General features: G+C 40.2%; 1 protein-coding gene across 1 annotated transcript in view; it reads right to left on the reverse strand.

Moving 5' to 3' along the window:
• The window catches only part of CDH8 (cadherin 8), a 151,287-nt gene that overhangs the window by 89,736 nt on the left and 40,088 nt on the right, over positions 1-21,463 (reverse strand). Inside the window, exon 4 of the mRNA XM_032121976.1 lies at positions 6,449-6,743. Coding sequence (XP_031977867.1) covers positions 6,449-6,743 — 295 coding nt within the window. The remainder of the gene's footprint in view (positions 1-6,448; positions 6,744-21,463) is intronic.

Here is a 21,463-nt window from a genome sequence, read left to right on the forward strand (position 1 = left end):
TCACATGATCAAAATGTGACAGCTGTGTCTGTCTGTCCTCATCCTGAAAGAGGAACATCATGGAAAGATGAATTTCTCCATCTGGAAGAACTCCATAAGGAACTGTGACTTCACTTCTGATCCCAGCAGATTTTTCCTGCAGAGTTTATCTTCACTATGTGTCAACTTTCCTTCGTGCCAAGGGAATGCACGTGTGCAAAAAATGGATGATTTGTGACAAATTGCTGCCAGTGAATGGAGAGGAAGAAAGGCAGTGTTTGTCTAAGAAACCAGCACACATCAATAGCTCCACACCTTGCACAGGTAAGTCAGGCCTTGCTCCTAAGGACCACTCAGTGACTTCAGAACCTCAATACTTAAGTATTTTCTGCCATTGGCACAAACTACTTGGAGCAATCCCACTGATTTTGGTAATTTTCTATTGTCAATCAAGCTTAGTACACTCAGGACAATAGAGATGGGGACAGCTAAAGCGTCAGCCTACAAACCCCTAAAGAATTTCACCATGGTCCTCAAGCTCATAATGATCACGTAAGAACAGTACAGAAAGATAATAACATTTTTGATCAGACCTCATGAGAAATGAAAGGCACAGAAATAGCAGCACATGCTCAGAACTGTTTTCTCAGGGCTCAACAGCCAGTCAGGTTAAGGAGCAGCCAGCCAGCCCTGGTGTTGGGTGTCCTGAGCCCTTCCTGAACGTTGTGCATGCCCATTTTAAACACATGCTAACTCACCAAAGAAATCTCACATAAAACTCCTCGGTCCCACAGCTACTGAATGTGATTATGCACAAGAGGAACAAGTGGAGGAAGAAGATGACATGAAAATACAGGGTTTTTTTAACAGCTGGTACATTGTTGCCATATTTTACAACATCTGCTGGTTTTTCCCTCAGCTTTTGCACTGCCTTTGCATTTACTCTTTGGGCTAATTTGTACTTGACCCCAGTGCTGCAGTCCCTTTAGTCCACAATTTTGTGACAAACTATCATTGATTTAACAGTCATGCTCAGTGCCTTAAAAATCAATGATAAAGACCCCAGCAAGACAGTGCGGTTGATCTTGATAACATTTCAGGTCAGGTTTTTATCACAACTTTCTAATTTGTCAAGTTATTTTATCACTATTCATGTCAAACGTTGCATGATTTCATATGCAGCAGGTTTTGTCCTTTTGCAAACAACTTGTAAGTGGAAGAGAATGAATGTCTTTGGGAGAACTGGAAAGAAAGCTGCACTATGTACAGTGTGCTCCTAATACACCTGGCTGGACTAAAGAACTCTGCCCTACTTTTGAAAGAAAAAAAAAAAAAAGATAGAAACTCTTATCTGCAGTGGTGTAATCAAGGGCAAGCCTTGATTCAAGGGAACACATTCCTAAGTAGATGTACTTGTGCCAAAACTGAAAATTGATATTCTGACTCAACTGAAAGCCTAAACCCTTTCCAGTAAAGACCTTTCATGGAGGCATTTAAGGACAAAAATATTATTCTAAGCTTTTTCATATTGTTACTGTCTTCAAGTGGCGAAGGCAAAAGCATTTCTAGAGCAATGTCAGACTGAATTCCACTGCGTGTACCTTATTAATTTTTTTGTGACTGTCAGGAGAAGCCTTAATATTTGCAGATTATTAAAGTTTGTCTGTTTACCTTAATTCAGGCAAACTATGAGAGAATTCTCTTCCCTTATGGCTTTTGTTCTTTTTCCATCTGTGTCCTTTTTTATTTCACCAACACGTTTGTCACTCTGCTTCAGTCGTCTCCTGTCTTTCAACATGACACTCGCTGTCTAAACACTCCTGGCTGTACTGAGAGCGAAATCAAGAGATTTCACTCCTCATTCCTGTCCTGAAAAAAGGGATCCTAAAACTCTGCTTCAGGAGACAATATCTACTTTGGCTCCCATTACCACCTCTGCACATGTTTTGGGGAATTCATGAATCTGTGTGTAGCTGAGAAGGTAACACAGAAACAGAATATACTCAAGGGAGGGTGTGGGGTTTTTTCCCCCCTTTTCTTTCTTCCTATTTTTTCTTTTTTCTTTAAATAAGCTACAGAACTGGTTCCAATTACCCTTATGGATCTTCCAAGCTTGCTCATTCATTTACATAATATTCTATCTTCACTGCAGGCATAGATACAGAGTTCAGAGACAAATGGGGAGGGAAAAAAATAGAGTTTAGGGGTTCTTCCTCCCAGAAGCACCGACAAATCGGGTTTTTTTTATTTTTTACGGTTTTAACTGAGTTTCTACCCCAGTGTGCCCTTTTATGTTTTAAAGTGATTAAGCAAGATTTACAGAAAAATTAAATTATTTCCTATTTGTGAAATGTAATACTTGGTATAAAGAAGTAATTCCACAGATTTCACTTTTTGATCTTTGATTATTTAAGAAAATTAATATCATAATTAAAAGATTAAAGTGCACCATTTCAGCAAAGAACATATTCTCCATATACACTATTAGCTTTCACAAGCAAAATCATCATTTTTGGAGTTGGGGAACAGGGCTTACTGTGGTAGATTATGCAGGAATTACAGTTTAAAAAAAATCCAATTTAGTTCTCAAAACTTTTTTTTTTTTTTTTTTTTTCTGGAATGTGCTGGGTCTCCTTGCTCACAGAGAGAAATAAATGATTTCAGAATAACTGAACAGAGTGACGCGGTCGGCACCGAGCGCGTGTGGGAGTGTGCTCTGCAGAGACAGCTGAGAAGTGAGCAGCACTCCTCCCAGAGAGAGCTCCGGGTAATACTGATCCTCTTTGCACCAGGCAGTGGGAGGAGAGCCATGCAAATCCTTTTGTTTTAGTAGGGAAGCAGGATTTTCCAGAGAGCACCAGAACACAGAGTAAGAACCAAGCAGGGGACGCCGTGGCCGTGTGCAGCTCTCGTACGCTGGCACACACACACAGCCCCACATGTGCTGGCACACATTGCAGCTAGGGACAGAATCCCAGAACTGCCACGGAAAGGACAGTAAAGATCATCCAGTGCCACCCCTGCCATGGACAGGGACACCTTCCACTGTCCCAGGCTGCTCCAAGCCCCAGTGTCCAGCCTGGCCTTGGGCACTGCCAGGGATCCAGGGGCAGCCCCAGCTGCTCTGGGCACCCTGTGCCAGGGCCTGCCCACCCTCTCAGGGAACAATTCCTTCCTAATCTCTAATCTAACCCTACTCTTGTCAGTTTGAAGCCAGTTTTCATATCCCCATAGTTTTATCATTCCAGTTCTAGATAGTCAGAACAACCCCTGACATTCCTATAATATATCTCTTCTAGCCAGGAACATAAGACCAGGTCTAAGGTACCTATTAGAGAAACTGCATTGTGTTAGAACCTTAGAACAATGGAAGGTTAAAGCCTTCATCTGTATTTCATGCACTGCCTTCCCCAGAGGCCCAAAAATAAAATGCCTTGTACTGCATCCTCATTATATAAGAACTATATATAGAGAGCATATGAGTTCGTCTTCTGTTTCAGAACAGAAAATTGATATAAGCGTTTTGAGGAAAGAAAAGGTTCAGCAGAACTTTGTTTTATCCTGAGTAAGAACACTGCCTAGTAATGCCTGTGTTGTACAAGTGTCAAGGCTGAAATTGGCAGTGGGTGGAGATCTCTTTAAGGGAATTAAGTAAGTGGATAATGGAAGTGAAATACTCTTAGTGGCGGGAAAATAATAAAAATTCCTTAAACTCTGAAAGGGAGAGTCTTCCTATAAACATCATAGAGGAATTAAAGTAATTTTATGAAAGCTAAAAAAAACTTCAAGAAATCTAAAATAATTTACAGTGAGTCCTTTCCTTCAGCTTTTGATGTTGTTACCTGTGGGTCAAGAGAGGAAAGCAGACGGAAATAGTAACAGAAGCATTAGTGAAGGGTAACACTCTTATCTTCCACTTTCCAGCCTTGACATTTGGTTCCATCAGAGATTAAGACACAGACTCCACTGCCTCTGCTGCAGAGACTTTACACTGATTCATGTCCCATGTAATGCAATCAGGACCATTCTCTGAGTTCTGAAGCAACAGCAGAGAAATAGGTTTTGTTTCTCAACAAAAGAGCAGGAGTGCACATTTGTGCTTCTGTAGAGCAACAGCTTGGAAATATGCACCCATAGGAATGTCATGTGAAACACGTGGAAGGGCCAGGGATCCTAAGGGATGGATGTGCAAAACTCAGAGCTAATGTAATAAACCTCAGGCCTCTCAGGTGATTTATTGCAAATCTCTACCTATATTTGTGTTAGAAAAAACTGCCTTTGGACAAAACTCTTCCATGCAACCTAAGAATACATAACAGTGTGGAACTGTGTCCTTTCAGAGGCAGGTCAGTGAGGAACTGTTTCTCTTTTTCCAACACACTTGGGGAACAGGTGAAACATCTTCCTCCAGGACCCAGCCCCTTTTAGTATTCCCTAAACTATATCCAGCCATTGGACATTTCTACTACAATCCTCTATAATAAAGTTTTCCCAGATGAAGTTTTAACTTATAATTCATCTCTCATGACCTTTCTTCACATTTTTCCTTCTTCTTTCACCCTTTTTCAATTGTTTTGCTTTCCCTCTCTTTTGTTAATATTTCATCTTTTAATTCTCTTTTATTTCCTTCCTCTCATTCATTTACCATCTTTTAAACCTCATGTTAACAATTTACTAGATTTTTATTCATCTGATGTCCTGACTAGTTTCCAGTTAAAGTTTTCAGTTTGGGGTTTGTTTTTTTTTCTCCTCTTTACAGTGAATACTGCTTGGGTAGGGGCCATGTCTTTATTACAGATTATAAATATACACAGATATAAATTATTTTTATAGTAGGCTTTGTGATCAGAAACCATCTTTTCTTTTCTTGCGTATATCTTTATTTTTTTTTTTCCTAGAATACTACATAAACCCCATTCACAAAAGAAATAACAGCATTCAGTTTTCCTTTCTCCTTCTCCCACACAGGGTTTTTTTTGTTTGTTTGTTTTGTTCTGTTTTTTTTTTATTCTCACTTTTTATTTAATTGAGTCATTTGCTCACCTAGAGCTTGGCTGAAATATCTTCTGAAGGCAGGTCCATATTACGTTTGTGCCGATGCATAATTAGAAGTAACTCAACACATAAAAGCTGTGTTTTAGTAAAAGAGCTGAAATGAAGGCTTGAAAATTCACATATCAGTTTTGGCACAAGCAATTCAATGCAATCAAGATATGAAAATCTGCTGGAGAAGAGTTGATTTAAAAAAGCGAAGCCTCAGGTATGGCCATGCAGTCAGTGCATCACACCTGTATCTGACAATGACTCGGTGTAACTCACTGTGCTGTGAGCCAGAGGATGGTTCTGGCTCCTCACATTCCTCCTCTTTTTAGCTAAATAAGAGTGGTGTTTTTGAAACTTTGTGATAGGACGCTGCTTTATTTCACAAAGTGCCTTGGCACTCCTTCAATTACCTTGCTTTGACAGATGTAGACAAATCTCTGAAAAGCACATTATCCTCAACCTAACACTAAAATGCTTTAGAATTTCCTTTGCATTTCATGGCTAGATTTTGATGCTTTTGCTTATGCTGAATTCTTCTATTGCTCTGAAATGGATTCCCTTGGTTTGGTGGGTTTGCTTCCCTTTGGCTTCAGTGACAGTGGAAGGTGAGCTGCACTCAGTGTGTGCCATGGGGAGTGAGGCCCTGGGTGTGTCAATATCTGCCTCTGAGAGGACATTCACTTGCACACACAAACCAAGGGACAAACTATGCAGAAAAGATTCTAATATATTAATCCATGAGGAAACAGATTCACGCTAATCTGACAAAATGAATAAATATAAGTAAAATATATTAAGAAGATTATGTTCTTCTCCTTTCTCTTTTCTGCTTTCACACAGTTAATTTCCCTTTTCACCATCTTTTTCCACAGCTTTCTCTGCTTTTCCCTTCCATCATCCATGCAAATCCTGTGGCTAATTAGTTAAGTCCACTCTAGAGCCTAACCATCAATTCCCAGACACAGCATCTTTCATTTCAATGTTTTTGCCTGATTACAATTGCACTTTGAGGAAAAGAAACAAGTATGTATCAATGCCCTGCAAGTGTAGGAAAACACACAAACAGATAATTAAACATCAACAAAGTATCAATAGGATTAGAGCATCATGCTGGGACAAATCTTGATAAATCCTTCTCAATAACAATACTCTAACTGCAGTGTCAGAAGGGAAATATAAATTTAGCCCATTAAAGTGTTGTTGGACAAAGAAAGACACATTAATACAGCTGTTAGTCATTTTCTTACTGCTGAGGGACTTGACTATTGTGCTGCAGATGAAAGCTTCGGCCAAGAAAAGATTTGAAAATATGCAAATGAATGCTAACAACATAATAAACACCTTATTATTCATCACCAACTCAACAGCCTCCTGGCATGGCCAAAGCTGCGAGCAGTCAGAGTCTGGGATGCTCAGACATACGTACCTACAACAGACATTTCGGGCACCGTGGCGTGGTAGGGGCCCTCTACAAACTCCGGGGCGTTGTCATTGATGTCCTGAACCTTGATGATGAATTCTGAGGGGGGCTCCAGGGGCTGGTTCGTGTCCCTGTCCACTGCCTGGGCTGTGAGGGTGTACTCAGCCTTCTCCTCCCGGTCCAGCCTTTTCATGGCATGGATGTCCCCAGTCTTGTCATTGATCACAAAGATGGTTCCAGCTCCATCTCCCGACAGAATATACTTGATTTTGCTGCTGCCAGGGTCCAGGTCTGTGTGCAACTAAAAGGGGGGGGGAAAAAAAAAAAAGTGCATTTTAAAGACAAAAAACGTACACACAGAATTTTGGGGTTTTTTTGCTTTGGTCTAACTACACATTTTCTCAAGTTGTTCCTTTGTACTTCAATCCCAGCATTGGTGATCCATAGCTCAGCTTGAATACACATGGAGAGCAGGGATTTATGCACACTAATCAAAAATGAATGCAATCACAGGCATAATTAGACTTTCTATTTAAAAAGCAGCTGTTATATATATTTTAAATCTCCATTCTAAAATGTAAATGCCTTCAGAACCATTATCAGCCAAAATGAACAAGTACAAAATGTCCTTAACCTATTAGATCAAAGGGTGAGGGAAGGGTTAACAATAACATATGTTTAAATCTAACTTCCTATTTTTTGTTATTACTTTCAGCTTATTTCCAGGTGATTGGAAACGGTTGAACACTGGCATCTATGGAATCTTGTTACAGACAGCAGTCACAGAAATTCAGAACTCTATCATAACTCAGATCTTCGCAGAACTTAAAAGGTTCTAAGATCTTTATTCTAAAAGTATGTGCCCTGGAAGAAGGATCCTTGCACACATCTTCTCATTCTCTTCTAAGTCCCATCAGAATAAAAAGAAAAAAAAAATGTATTTAATTTGTATTTAGCTCTTCAAAAAACAAGACAGGATTATAATCATATGAAGCAGTATAAGAAGTAGAGGTTTTTTATTTTGATTTTTTTATTAATTAAAACTGTAGACAAAAGACTTTCATTGATTTTTTGCAGGCTCAGAGCCAAATACTGAATATCAGATTATCTCCAATATTTTTTAAGTTGTGAAGGTGAGAGTGTGAATTGGTTGGACCATATGTATCACTGTCAACACATTCAAAATTACAGGATAAGAACTTGAATACACAGTAATAGTAGTTTAAGTTCTGTTTACTATTAGGTCTAACACACTCAATATGATCAATAAGAAGTGAGTAACGTTATTAAAAATGTAACTTGCATGTGTTATTATTTATCTCTGCCTCACGAAAGATAGTCTGAAGGAAATGTGTACAACTTGCTTAGGCTGCAACGTGAGTTACAACCAATACTGGAAGACTTTTTCCTGTTTGCTCATTTTGTGCAGACAGCTCAACAGAAGTTGTTGCTGGTTATGCATTTTACTCTTCAATTGATAGCAGGGGTTGCCAGGGCCAGGCAGCAGCATCATTTAATATAAGAGCTTGCATTAGGATATTAAAATAGGTGTGGAAAAAAGCCTTGTAACACCAGCTACAGCCAAACCACAGGGAGATTCTGATGTCACAAGTGGCTCTGCAGGTTCTTCTGTCCATAATTGGTCACAAACAGTTCTATCTACAACCCATCTGTTGAGGCATTCAGCTGTTCAAGAGCTCAGGAAACCCAAACCTCGGTGTTTTGCAGTGAGAACAGTGGACAGCAGCAGCCAGGGCTGATTTCCCTGTTGATGTGGTTTGTTACAGATACAAAATCCTGGCCACCAGTGCATTCCCTGCTCTGCAATAACGGCAGAACTCCCACGAACCACACGAGGTGTAAACTCATCCTCTGTGTTTTGCTGGGCAGCATTTTATTACACCACCATTGTTTTAACAACTTTTTCAGAGCACTTTAGCTGTGAATATGTATGACTCAATCCAGTTCCCTCTTCCTACCCAGCCCACAGGAACGTACACAGAGATGTCAAGCGACAGCTGAGTCCCTTTTCCAAAAGTTCAATCTGGTTTTCTTTTTGCACCTGCCATCAGCTCCTGCTTGAGAACAATCAGCCTCGTTTACTCAGCTGCTGCCCTCTCCTCTTGGTTGGTATCACAGTTTTGCCTGCTCAGAAAGTTAACACAACTCTTTTTTGCCTTTAAGATTATTGTCCTTACAACCCTTATTTTCAGGGCCCCAGAGCCTGTAAAGATCAATCCAGAATCTGTTTGTGTTTTGAACAGATTATTTATGATTTAAGCATCTGTTTGTTCCCTGAATAAAATCTATATGGCATTAAGATTGCATATGAAGCTTTTGGCAGCATTTTCAGAGCTGAGTGGCAGTGATGTAATATCACAGCATTGTCTGGACACCCACAGCTCAGCAAAGGAACTGGGAACATCTCAGCTCACCCAGCTACACAACAAAAAGCTAGAATCTGATTTTTTAAGAATAAACCAGATATCCCACACAGACATTTGAGAAGGCTCAAAGATTCTCCAAGTTGCTATCTGCTAATAAGTAGGAGAGGCTGTCTGTATAATCTCAGGTTTTACCCATAATATCCAACAGCAGATATGGTTCATAAATCAGTTCTGGTAGATATTAATGCAGAGCTATAAAACCTCTGCAGTTCTAGTGAGACACCAACAGTTAAAATGATAAAAATGTCTATGATTGCCATTAATCGTTCCCTCTAAGAAGTTAAATTCCATTCTATCAATAGCAAGAATTGCTATATGCTATTCAAATATTGTTATTTGACACACTATAAAATGAAGGGCTAAACATTAAACAAAATAGAAGAGCTATGAGTATTTTATAATATTAAAGGTGAAAATAAGTCTGAGGAGTGGAAGATCAGTTTTTTAACCAAAGATTTATAGTGACAAAAATTAGTTTGTTGTTGTTGCTGTTCTTTAATAGAAAAGAAGACATAAATGTGGCATTTACTACAATCAATGAGGAGCACCCAGACTGACTTAAATAATTAAAATAATTTTTCTAGGTTTTGAAGTCCTTACACTCTAATATCAAAATATTATAAGAAATTACCTATGGAAGAGCCACTTCTTCAAAATCATTTTATTGTTTAGATTTAAGATTAAGTCATCATCACCTACAACAAAGTTATATCACAGACTGAAGTTTTAAGTCAGACAGCACAGCATTTTTCCCAAGTAATATTTCCTCTCTTCTACCAGACGTGAATGATAATTTACTGCAAGAGTCAAGCTTCAGCAAGCAGTGTTCGTGTGAAGGGTAAAGATCATTAAACACGTAATTATATAGGATCTAGGTGAATGATAGAAGGGCATAATGACTATGAGAAATGAATAGTGCTTTCTGCTCAAAAAGCCTCACAAATGTAGATATGAAACTGCTTTCCATGTCTGCAACTTTGTTACACCTATGCTTGAAAGCTGACCTCTTCTTTCTCACAGCAACATCCAGATGCAACAGGAATTTCTGTTTAAAACAGAAAATGTCTGTACCTGCCCCAATGTCCCACTGCTAGAGAGCACCCCAAAAGAAACAGACAAGCACATTTACTGGAGGACCTCATCATGTTCAGAGAGAGGCAAAATCACTTCCATTATGTGAGATTCAGTTCATTAGACTTCAAAGAAAGTGAAATCTTCTTCCTCCATCACTGCCCTGCCTATAAATTCAAACACCTCTCTCCCTTAAAGCAGCAGATACAAGTCCATCACCCAGTTCATGCCTGGATTTATGGTGACAGGAGGGATTTTGGACCATCTCCTATTTTTAATGGTGATGCAGACGCCCTGTATTAATACCTTACTAATGGCTCCCACATAGCCTCAGCACAGATCATTTTTTTCCTAAAAATTAACTTCATTCCAAATGAACCCTCAGACTAGAGCAATTTCTAGTCTTTATTAATTCCTTTGCTATTCTATCTGATAATGCAGATGGTAATCGATGAAGCCAGGATTCACAGGAACAGAACACACAGGGTGCTGCCGCAAAATCAACAGTATTTTCACTAATAACCAATGCACATCTAAAAGTACTGCCAACACACTATCCAAGGGTATAACATACATTTATAACCTCCCATGTATATATATTGCAAACATGTATAATTTAAATCCATGCCAGAGAAACTGCAGAGATGAAACTTATTCCAAGAGCCTCTATATTCTGCAGATGCAAAGGTGCTATTCTGCAGTAAAACTCCAGCAGTGTGGGGCTGTTATTAAATTTTCCTATTCCATAACTCTTTGTTCAGCATATTTTAAACAAGGTTTTCTTAGCAACTACTTGGCTCCAAACTACATTTGCAGCCGGGATTTAATGTATGGACAAAGGCTGGGAGCGAGGTTGGTGAAGCTCCTTTGCAATTCTGAGCAGATTTACAAGTGTCCTCTGCAGATGGGAGCTGTCTCACCTGCTCTCACTCAGCTACCTGGCAAACCCATGGCAGGCAAAACAACAGGTTGCTCAGCACAAAGAGCTCCATGTGTTCACTATCAGGAAAGTGCATAATGCACTTGGGGCTGGGCCATGCCCAGATGAGCAGAAAGCTGTTGGTTTTCTTCTGAGGGAGGATTGGGCACTTCCAGCCCTCTCTGGGGTGTGGGGCTGATGCACAGCTTTATACAGACCAGCCCATAATAGATCCATCATCAATGAGAGGATTTGTAATCCCCACTCCCTTGTATCAGTAAAAAAGCATAAATATAGAGATAATTCACACTGGGGGAGGGGGGGGAGAATCTACATATTATGAAAATGCTCCTGGACATTTTTAATTAAGGCAAGAGAAGGCGGCATTATGCAGTCAAGTTTTTATTTGAGTTTGTTAGAAAGTAATTAATTCATCCTCATGTAATTACAAGAGAATTACCCCGTACTTGTTTCAAGGGAAAAGGAATCATCTGCCCTTAAAACTTCATTTTAAAATTTGCATCATCCTTCTCCATCCTAACTCTGAAATCTTTCCTTTTAAGGGTGCCTCGCTGATTTTCACCTGATATTACACAGACACAAGCACAACACACCAGCACTGTCCTAATGCTTCAGGTTCTTCTTCTATTTTTTACCTTTGCCTTGTAATAAAATTCCTCATTTATGAGGCAGACCCCATTTAATGGACTTTGAGATGGAATTTTCAGCTTTTTATGACTCTTTTCTGAAACTGCTGGGTTCTAAGAAGCTCTCAGTCATTCTGTGAAAGTATGGAAGGGTTTTAGTGACTTTTACAATCATTTTATATATATATCAATGCTTTCAAAAACTGTAATGCACCTTATTCTTCAGGTGTTTCTTTCTGTATGTGGCTTTGCAGGGGTGTTTTTTTTCCTAAAAATATGAACCTCTTTAGGAGTTACAGAATGGTTTTTTGTGTATTGTTGATGTGCTCTAACACATCATGGACAATGAGCATGTTTATTGTTGACCCATGGTTTAAAGAGTCATTCCTAATTAAACTATTATAAATAGATTTGATTCACTTGCACACAACACAGAATTAATAAAGTGAATTTAATTTCAATTTAATAGAATCTTTCATTTTCTCCATGGATAGTCTGATCCCATCTTTAGTAATGGGAATTATAATTGCACAGTGGGGAAGAGGAGAATCAAATATTCTGCATTATTATTCAGGGTCATGACAAAATGGGGCACTGAGTTGATGCTCTTGACATGATGTCAGTCCTTGGAACACTTTCAGAAGGGAAACAGACATGTCCATGGATGACAAAGGTTCTGCTTAAGATCCAAGAATCATGTAAGTTGAAGCCTCTGGAGTAAGTGTCAAAAAACATTACTGCTCACACTTCTCAGCTGCAGTTTCATAACCAGATTCAAAGGGAATTAAAGCAATAACATCCCTAACAATTTCATTTAAGAGTGTAATCTCTGCTTTTGTCTGCCTCAGTTTCCTACCATGTCATTTGAGTATCTTTGATTCCAGATGGCTTCTTTTTATGTTTCTGTTTATTCTTTGCTACTTTTTTTTTATTCTATTTGATTTCCTAATTTTGTCTCTGTTTATGTTCATGCTGCAACTGTGCACACACAGCTTTTCATTGCTTACCTTTTGGTATCATCCCACAGTACACTGGAGTGAACTGCTGTTTGAAAACTGCAGACAAGCCTGGCTTCTAACAGTCAGGTTATTTTAATCCACTGATTATGACCAGCTGATGCAAGGAAAGAGCTTAGGAACCTGCCCGAATCTTGATCTAGATCCTTCCTGGTCACAGTGCCATTGGCCCTTTTTTATCATGTATTGCCTTCCTCACCAGGCTGAATGAACAATCTTTAATTTAATCTATTTTTGTTTAATGTCTCAGGAGAAGAAAATATAGCTATACTTGTTTTTACAGATGGGAGGAACAGAGGGAGAGATAAACCCACATTCAGTCTCACAAAGATTCATATTAGGAAAAAACATCCAGACCGTGGGACTACTCAAGCCATTCTTAGACAGCTCTATGAATTTATCTCCAGTTAATCTCGATATGAATTTGTAATTAGAATTTTTACATATTTCTTGTTGTGTTCCCCCTGCCAGGGGAACTTCCTGAGAAGGAGGAAACCACATCCCCAAAGCCTTCCCCAACTCCACGACCCCACCTACATCCCCAGTGGTTGTGATGGGAACAAGGACGAGGTGCTTTGTTTCCACCCAAACCCCGCTCTCAGGTTAATTTTTCCTGCACATATTTCTTACATACCTTGCTGCTTCTGAGTCCTTATGTTAAGCCAGATGATAGCTAAAGCTTTTCGCTTTCCTAGCTCTGGCCTTGGCCCTTTCCATTTGGGAATACCATCTGTCTTCCCTTCTGTCCTGAGAACACCACCACCGCACCTGACCCGCGTCCCACCGCAGCTTGGCCTGACGCCTCCGTCCCTTGCTTTCCTCAGCTCTTTAACGCCCAAGCGTCCTGTGTCAAGTGGCCTCAGATGGCTGGCACCTTTTTGTAGCTGGCTCTCTGCCCAGCTGGGAGTTCATGCAACTATTTCGGAACCCAGACTGCTGTTCCTTTCCCCTGTTCCAGCAGACACCGCTCCTGGAAGCAGCTCTGGATTTTTTTAACCCAACTGTTCCTGACACTTGGAAGCATGAGATGAAGTTGTGTCACACTGCCAAAGAGGAATCCTTTCCCATCTCATTCGCTTCCCTATTATTTCATCTACAGCGCACAGTGGCTCTCCACAGGAGATCTGAGAGCTGGGCATAGAGAGCCTCAAAAATTGCATGCAGCTTTAGTCTTGTAAAACAAGCTTTAGTCTTGTTTAATCTCTTTTGTGTCTTTATGGGGGGAAAAAAGTATCTGTCATCTCCCACTGTTTGGGGTCAAGCTCTTACATTAACAATTCCAGTGCTTCAGGCATTATAATTAACAGTGCCTCTTCCTGCACTTGTCACTCTCTTCCCAACTCAGTGAAAGAGAAGCAAAGCCATTTACTCCCTCCTCCAGCTTGTCAGTCTTGGACACAAACTATGCTCTTGTTTTTGCTACCTGTAAGGCTTGTGAAGCCTCCAGGAATGACTTCAGAGGGCTCTTCCCTTTGGGCTGTCAACTTCACTGCCAGCAGAGGCTGACTTGATGCTCCATCCTCAATATAGACAAAATATGAGGATGGCTGTTAAAAACCATGAGCTATATGAATCCCCATTGCACAGGCTAACCAGAAGTTCAGCAGTTCTGTATCCCAAATCCTACTCTGTTGTTCATTTAATCATCATCACCTTATTCACCGTGTCCTGAGCTTTTCTGCTGTGTTGTTTGAGCTGTATTTTAACTTTTCTCCTTCAAAGCTTATTAGAACTTGCCAGGCTTCATTCTCAGGCCAAGAGTTCATTGCAGTTGAGCACTAAGACCTCTTCGTGCTGTTGAAATGATTTCCTCAAGTGAATGTCAAAGCCATATCCCAGAATACATAGTCTTTGGATTGCAGAAGAGGAATAAAAAAAGTTAATCACTGCATAGGCACAGCAGTAATTTGAAGGCTGCTTACAAAATCTGCCAAACTAGACAAGCTAGAGCCTAGATCAGCCAGGCACAGAAAAGTACAATAGGCCAGAGTAGTCAAAGGGGAGAAGATATTTCTATTTACTTAAGCATATTTAAGTTGTCATGATTTTAAAATCCTTCAAGGCCCTGCTTTCACCAGCCTGGCTTCTTTTCATGTTTTGCTCAAAATGATTGGGAGGGTCCCAGAGATAATATATTTAACCTGTCTTGCTTTTTAATAAAAGAATTTCAAATCCATGCAGGATGCCTTCTGCTAATAATATTTAATAAAACCAGCCTGAAAGCAATAAAATACCTTTTTTTTTTTAAGGTAATTTTTCAAACTTAAGATTACTGCTTAGCATCCTTCAATGTCTGAACATAAGGAAGTAAGTACTGTCTAAAACCACATAATGTGTAAAGCTGGCAGTGCAAATAGAAAGCTTTTCTCTAGCAATTGGCTGTCAAACACAGCTACAGTGCAGAAATATAAACATCAGCTCTGCAGCCAGCTCGAGCTAAAATTGAGAGCTGTTGAGAAGGTAACTGAAATAAAGAGAGCTGAAAAATTAAATTGTGGGTACTTACATATTGCTTCTCTTATAAACTATCTGCTTACAGGTGACAACATGACTGATTTCTAGTGCACTTACACTAACCTGTGAACTGTGCACAGGGGTGCAGTAGCAGTTTTTTCTTACTTGAAATATCTTTCAAATTACTTAGAATGTGAAAATAAACACAACTCGGAAAGGCTACAAAACAAACTCCTTATGAGATGTCAAACAAACCAGAACCCGTTCTTCAGAGCTGCTCTGTTTGCAATTACACAGCAACATCAGAGTGTCATACATCAGAATAAATAGATGTAACATGAGGATAATTTGATTATTTTTCCCTCTTTTCTTGCAGTTAGATGTTTATTAGGGATAACTCATGCAGAATTATAAGTTATTCAGAGGAACCTGGTTGAAACTAGTTATTATCATTTCATGCAGTTTCACAAGGAGTTATTTGCCTCATCACTTCTGTGGTTTTCAAAGCTTCCTAATGTAATTTCCCATGCATTTCCACTAAGTCATGCATTCCTGTGAATTTCTTACAAACTCACTCACAAAGGTTATGTCTCTCATAATGCGATCAATTTGCAATACCATTAAATTTGAAATATTCTTTAAACCACTAGAGATAGATCATAGCTTCTGCCTTTGTTAATGCTTTTCTGGAAGAATTGAATGGGGAGAGGATGCATAAACCATTACACATCCACAGTATTAAATATGCAGAAATAAACCCCTGTGCCTGCTCCAGCAGGGTTTAATACCTACTGATGTATTACCTCTGATTCTCCAGCAACTTATATTGAGTCCTGCAGTCCTCTGCCCAGGACATTTGGAGACTCAAGTCTCAGGGACAATTACCACTTTTTTTCTGGCACATCAGATAACCTGATCTGCTTCAAAGGAAGCAAAAATAGCAGTGCTATGATTGTAAGTGTAGGCATCATCTGGATTATTTATGTTACCTGCTATAAGCACCTGACCTACCTGTGATTCCAAACATCCAAAATTTGGGGTCAACATCCCATCAAAAAAGCAGCTCTGGCTCAGCATGGATACAGCCAACTTGTATACAAATCAGTCTCCCAGTAGTTGACAGTGTGTAACATATGTCAATCTCAAACCAGCCAGAATCCATGTAGACTTAGCAATGATTTAGTCTAGACCTTTATCCAAATTGTCTGAGCTCATGGAAAGACTCCTGTGGGAGGCTGCGGGAGACATCTGTACTAATTTAATGATGGCTGAATCACTGTCAGTTTGCTCTACCCACACAAGCTGGGGAGAGCTCGTAGCACTCCGTGAGCACAGAACAGCCAAAACCCCAGATGGCCCTGTCCCCATTCAGCTGTTCCCTGCCTTGCCCTGAAGTTCCTCTCAGGAAGGACAGGTGAGCAGCTGTCCTGCACTCCTTTCTGCTGGGGGTGGAAGGAGAGGATACTCATTATGGCAAAGACAGGAGGCAAAGAATCCCAGAATGGTCTGGGTTGGAAGGGACCTTAAAGCCCATCCAGTGCCACCCCTGCCATGGGCAGGGACACCTTCCACTGTCCCAGGCTGCTCCAAGCCCCAATGGCCAGCCTGGCCTTGGACACTGCCAGGGATCCAGGGGCAGCCACAGCTGCTCTGGGCACCCTGTGCCAGGGCCTGCCCACCCTGCCAGGGAACAATTCCTGCCCAATCTCCCATCCAGCCCTGCCCTCTGGCACTGGGAAGCCATTCCCTGTGTCCTGTCCCTGCAGCCCTTGGCAATTGTCTCTCTCCAGCTTTCCCGCAGCTCCTTCAGGCCCTGCAAGGCCACACTGAGGTCACGCCAAAGCTTCTCCTCTGCAGGCTGAACAATGCCAGCTCTGGCAGCCTTTCCTCCCAGCAGAGCTGCTCCATCCCTCTGCTCATGCTGCTCCCTCCTCTGGGCTCTGTGCAGCAGCTCCAGGTCCTTCCTGTGCTGGCCCCAGGGCTGGAGGCAGCACTCAAGATACATAAAGATAAATAACGATTTCTCAGGACCTTTAAAATACACAGGACGTGTATTCCCCCTCCTTCAAAGAACTGATCATCAGGCTGCCCACTGGAGAACATAAATTCCATAAAAGGAACAACAAAAGAGGGAAACAGCTGCATGAGGGAGAAAGAACTTCGAAGGTCTCCAAGGACTCTGCTGAAGTTTCTCTAATAAAATGTGTGCTCAGGATAAAAATACCACCAAAAAAGCCACCTTTAAAAAGACGAGGAAGAGGTACAGTATTGGAAAGTGGAGTTCTTAAATGATCCAAATCACACCCTGGATACAGGAATGAAACAAAATCCAAATATCTTATGAAGGTTTCTGCTACTCCTGCTGGAGTTCCTGAGGGAACTCTACTGAGAGCACCAAATGGCAGCCGGGCAGGGGGCAACTGCAGCCAGTACTGAGCTGTAAAAAATGGTTATTAATTACTTGTACTGCAGGAACACATAGAGGTCCTTGCTGTCCCAAGGACTCTTATACTCTGTGCTACAGCCCTCCCCAGCTTACCTCACTCTCATCTGTTGATGGGAAATAGAAAATGCTTTTTTTTTTTTTTTCCCCCTTCCCTTTTTCTGAACAAGAGTCAAGAAGAATGAACCCAGAATATATAATTTTAGAAAAACTTTCTAAGACATTGGCTAATTTCTACAGCTGCCACCTATGGATTCAGTATTACTCAAACTCATGGGAAAAACAGAGTTGAATTCCTTCACAAATTCCTAGTCCTGAGATGATTTTTCTTTTTAATGCGAATGGTTTTAGGGCCTGATAAAAACCCCAGGAACTCAGCAGGAGCCTCTGTCTGAAATTTGAAGGGGCAAAACTCTGTTAGAAGCACAAAGACTTATAAAGGAGGATACAGAAGCAATAACAACCCTTCAAAAAACCCCTCACAACTAACATCTAGTTATTAATTCATATTATGACTCCACAATTTACAGTCAAATTAAATTCAGATTTTATGACTAGCCTACAAGTTTATTTTTTATACTTTTTCTGATAACTAATAGAGGTATAACTGACTTCCATACAAATGAGATAAATAATGAGATTAACAATTATCTGACTGGGAGATAATAAAGTGTTGAAAATAGCAACACCTTGAAGTAAAGTAAAATATTTGAGATTATTTATCAAGTCAGTAAAGCTGCCTTTTCACATTTACTCAGGATATAGGAGATGGAATGTTTTGTTTGCCTATGGAGATGGGATTATTGGGTATGTAAATGGACATTGATGGCAAAGTTAACTGAAATAATAATCTGCTGCATGAAGTCCTTCAACAAAACATCAGCACTGTAAATGCACTCTTGGCCAGTCCTGTTAGGAATATTCTGACACAAAACTGATGGAGTTAACAAACGTGTTTTGGCTCATCAAAGGTTAACTCTGCTTTGAGACAAACTGGAACCATGGCCAGTCAGAAATCACAATCACACCAGCATTAAACCAGATGCCAGGCTATTTAAAAACCTCAGCAGTGGTCTGGGAGTTGGTGTGTGTTTATCAGCTGGCCCAGAGTTTCCTGTCTCAGCTGTTCCAACTCCACTGACTGGTAGCTGCTCTCAGGAAAAGGCAGAAGGACAGGAACGCTTGGAGCCATCATTTTCTCCAGTCTGGTGCATAACTGCTGCTGATTATAGAGCAGCAGTGCTGGCAAGGGGGCTGAGCAGGGAAACCCCCTGGGTTCCCCAGTCTCCTTTTCTTTCCTGAGTATGTGATGAGCAAGTGTGAATGCAGTGGTACAACAAGCTCAAACATTATTTTCAAGACAAAATAATTAGGCTGAATGAAACCCTGCACTTGCAACCAGCACAAACTCCAAGAGAAAACACACAGCAATTCTGTGGGACTGCACCACTGACATTCCCAACAATAGGAGAGAAATCCGTAAGAAAAGCAGAGTTCCTGAGCAAGTTATATATTCTGCTTTGGTTTCATATATTATTGATAGGCAGGTTTAACAAACAGGTCCAAGACTGTGAAAGAATCAAAAAAGACGGGAAAATTCTTGGAGGTTTCTACTGTTACACAAGCACCCCCTTACAGATGGGTCCCACTTGTGGAGACTGCAGAATCCATAAGGATGGATGGAAACCCCCATTTAAAGATCCAGTGCCACCAGATCCATGAATATCCTGGATTTCTTACAGCTGGCCTGGAATTTAAACCTTGCTTGCTGTTTGCCACCCTGGTCTCTACTCAGTCCAGTTCTAACAGTTTAGATGAACATGAGGTTAAGTCTGACCATTCTCTAGACTTGAAAAGAATCTGTATTTTTAAGGCAAAATGAAAAACATTAGTGAAGCTGTATTCCATGCAGTGTACTTCCTCTTCACTGTCAAAAAATAACTTTAATATAATAGTTGAATAGTTACAAGTCTGACATCTGTCCCTTACTAATAAAAATGAATGAGGTTATGCAGATTAGGTGATGGATAATAGAGAAAAATGTAAAAAGCTTCCAGCAAAATTATGCTATATTGTCACAAGAGAAAGTAATCCTCATATCTCAGTTTTCTTCTGCCTGCTGAAATGTAGTTCCAAAGGGACACTGGTAGTGAAACTCAAAAGCCAAATATCAGCCAGTTTGGAGGCTAAAAACAACTAAGAAATAGAAATATCTAGAGTAAATACATGGGGAAGCAGGAGGAAACAAAAGAAAATAAATACCAAGCATATGGCTCCTAAAACACATGGAAAAAAAAAGTTCAGGAATGTTAGGATATTTAAATCTTGCCACAGAAAATAAAGCTGAGAATATTCAACTTCCAGATGCCAGTTTATTGATTACAAGATGGTTGGAACTTTTTTTTTCCTTTTTTTAAAATAAAAACCAAACAAACCACAGCCTTAAGCAAAGAGGAAAAATGTCCCCAAAATCCAGGAATGCTTGTGATAATATCCACTTTGAGGGTACCTGGAGAGTTTTTACATTTGGTAGTACATTTCTTTCCATTTCCTGCTCTTGTCTACAAGACATTTGACAATTACTGAATTTTTAGGCCTGTGGGGAAACACTGGGGAAGCAATCCCTGGCCATCAAAGGGATGGGGGAGTTGCTTGATGGGAAGGAATTTCTTCCAGGAAGTCTATATGACAGGAAATCAGGATAGCAGCTGGTTAAAATCAAGGAGAACACAAAGCATTACATTCTGTAAGGTGGGCCACAAGTTTGCAGAGATGGATTTCAATGGCTTCTCTGACTGCAGAAGAGATGGACATGGAGCCTCTGACTTGTTGGGTTTTTTTTCCCCAGAAATAATACCTGACTTGGATCACATTCTATTCAATAGTGACTGCATTTTTTTTGCTAAGAATACTCCCAGACTTTATTTATTCTGCCTTGAATCTTACTGCCAAACTAATTTCTTCTCCCTCCCTGTGGCTAAAGCTCTCTTCTGGCCTGATTCTCTTCCAGAAGTGACACTTTATATTGATAGCCCAAGCAAAGAGAGTCATCATCAAAGTGGCCGTGTCATCCAGCCCCGGGGTGCAGCGCTGAGTGATCACACATCCTGAACACCAGCAATTCACTCCCAGCTTCCCACAAACCAGAAAAACCCTTTTATTTGTCTTCCTGCAATCAAGGGGACGTTATCATCATGCAGATCTGAATACAGGGACTTCATGTTCATCACTGCACACGCCGAATGTGTCACCACAGTAACCAAGAGAGCATCTATCTCCACACCAGTGCTAAGCAAAAATCACATTGTCTGCCCATTCTGATGCTGGGGAAACACTCACAGAAATGGAGGCCCAACATTCGAAACAAACTGAGTAGTCAAAGGTCCTAAGGATGGCTGCTCAGACCACCAAGAAGCCACCCCCAAAATACCAGCCTTACCAAGGGTACTTGGAGCCGCACAGATTTTTTTCACCTGTAGTTCTTTTTTCTGGACAAGAATAAAGATTCAGTGACACTCCCTCCAACCATTCATATAGCTAAAAAGTTGGTTTAAGAAGAAAATGATCTGGGGAAGGACCAAGGCAGCATTTTTTTCTGACCATGTTGTTTTCTTCAACGTCATTTTTCATTCAAAAGCTTGTTATACCTGTATATGCATTAATTTCCTTTTCCTAAAGTATTTATCTTTTTTAATATGTTTTAAATTTAAACAGAATATTCCCTTTTAAATGAACTTTATTTGTTATCATGTAAGGGGTTTCATTTGGTCTAATTAAAACACTGTGCCTACCTCAAAACATTTTTTGATATTCCAAGAGTTTGTATTTTGAGTGACACAAAAGTATCTTTTTTCCCCAACTTTTCAACTGCACATGAAATGAAAATCTGTCATTCATCTCAGAAGCAGCACTCAAGTTCTAGGAGAATTAAATTCTTAGTTCCTTTAAAAGCAAAGCCATCCCTACTGCCTACACAAATCCTCCAATTAAACCTTTCCTTCCAACAAAAATAAAGCAATTTCAT

Source organism: Corvus moneduloides, chromosome 12, assembly GCF_009650955.1.
Source record: "Corvus moneduloides isolate bCorMon1 chromosome 12, bCorMon1.pri, whole genome shotgun sequence".
Lineage (NCBI taxonomy): Eukaryota > Metazoa > Chordata > Aves > Passeriformes > Corvidae > Corvus > Corvus moneduloides.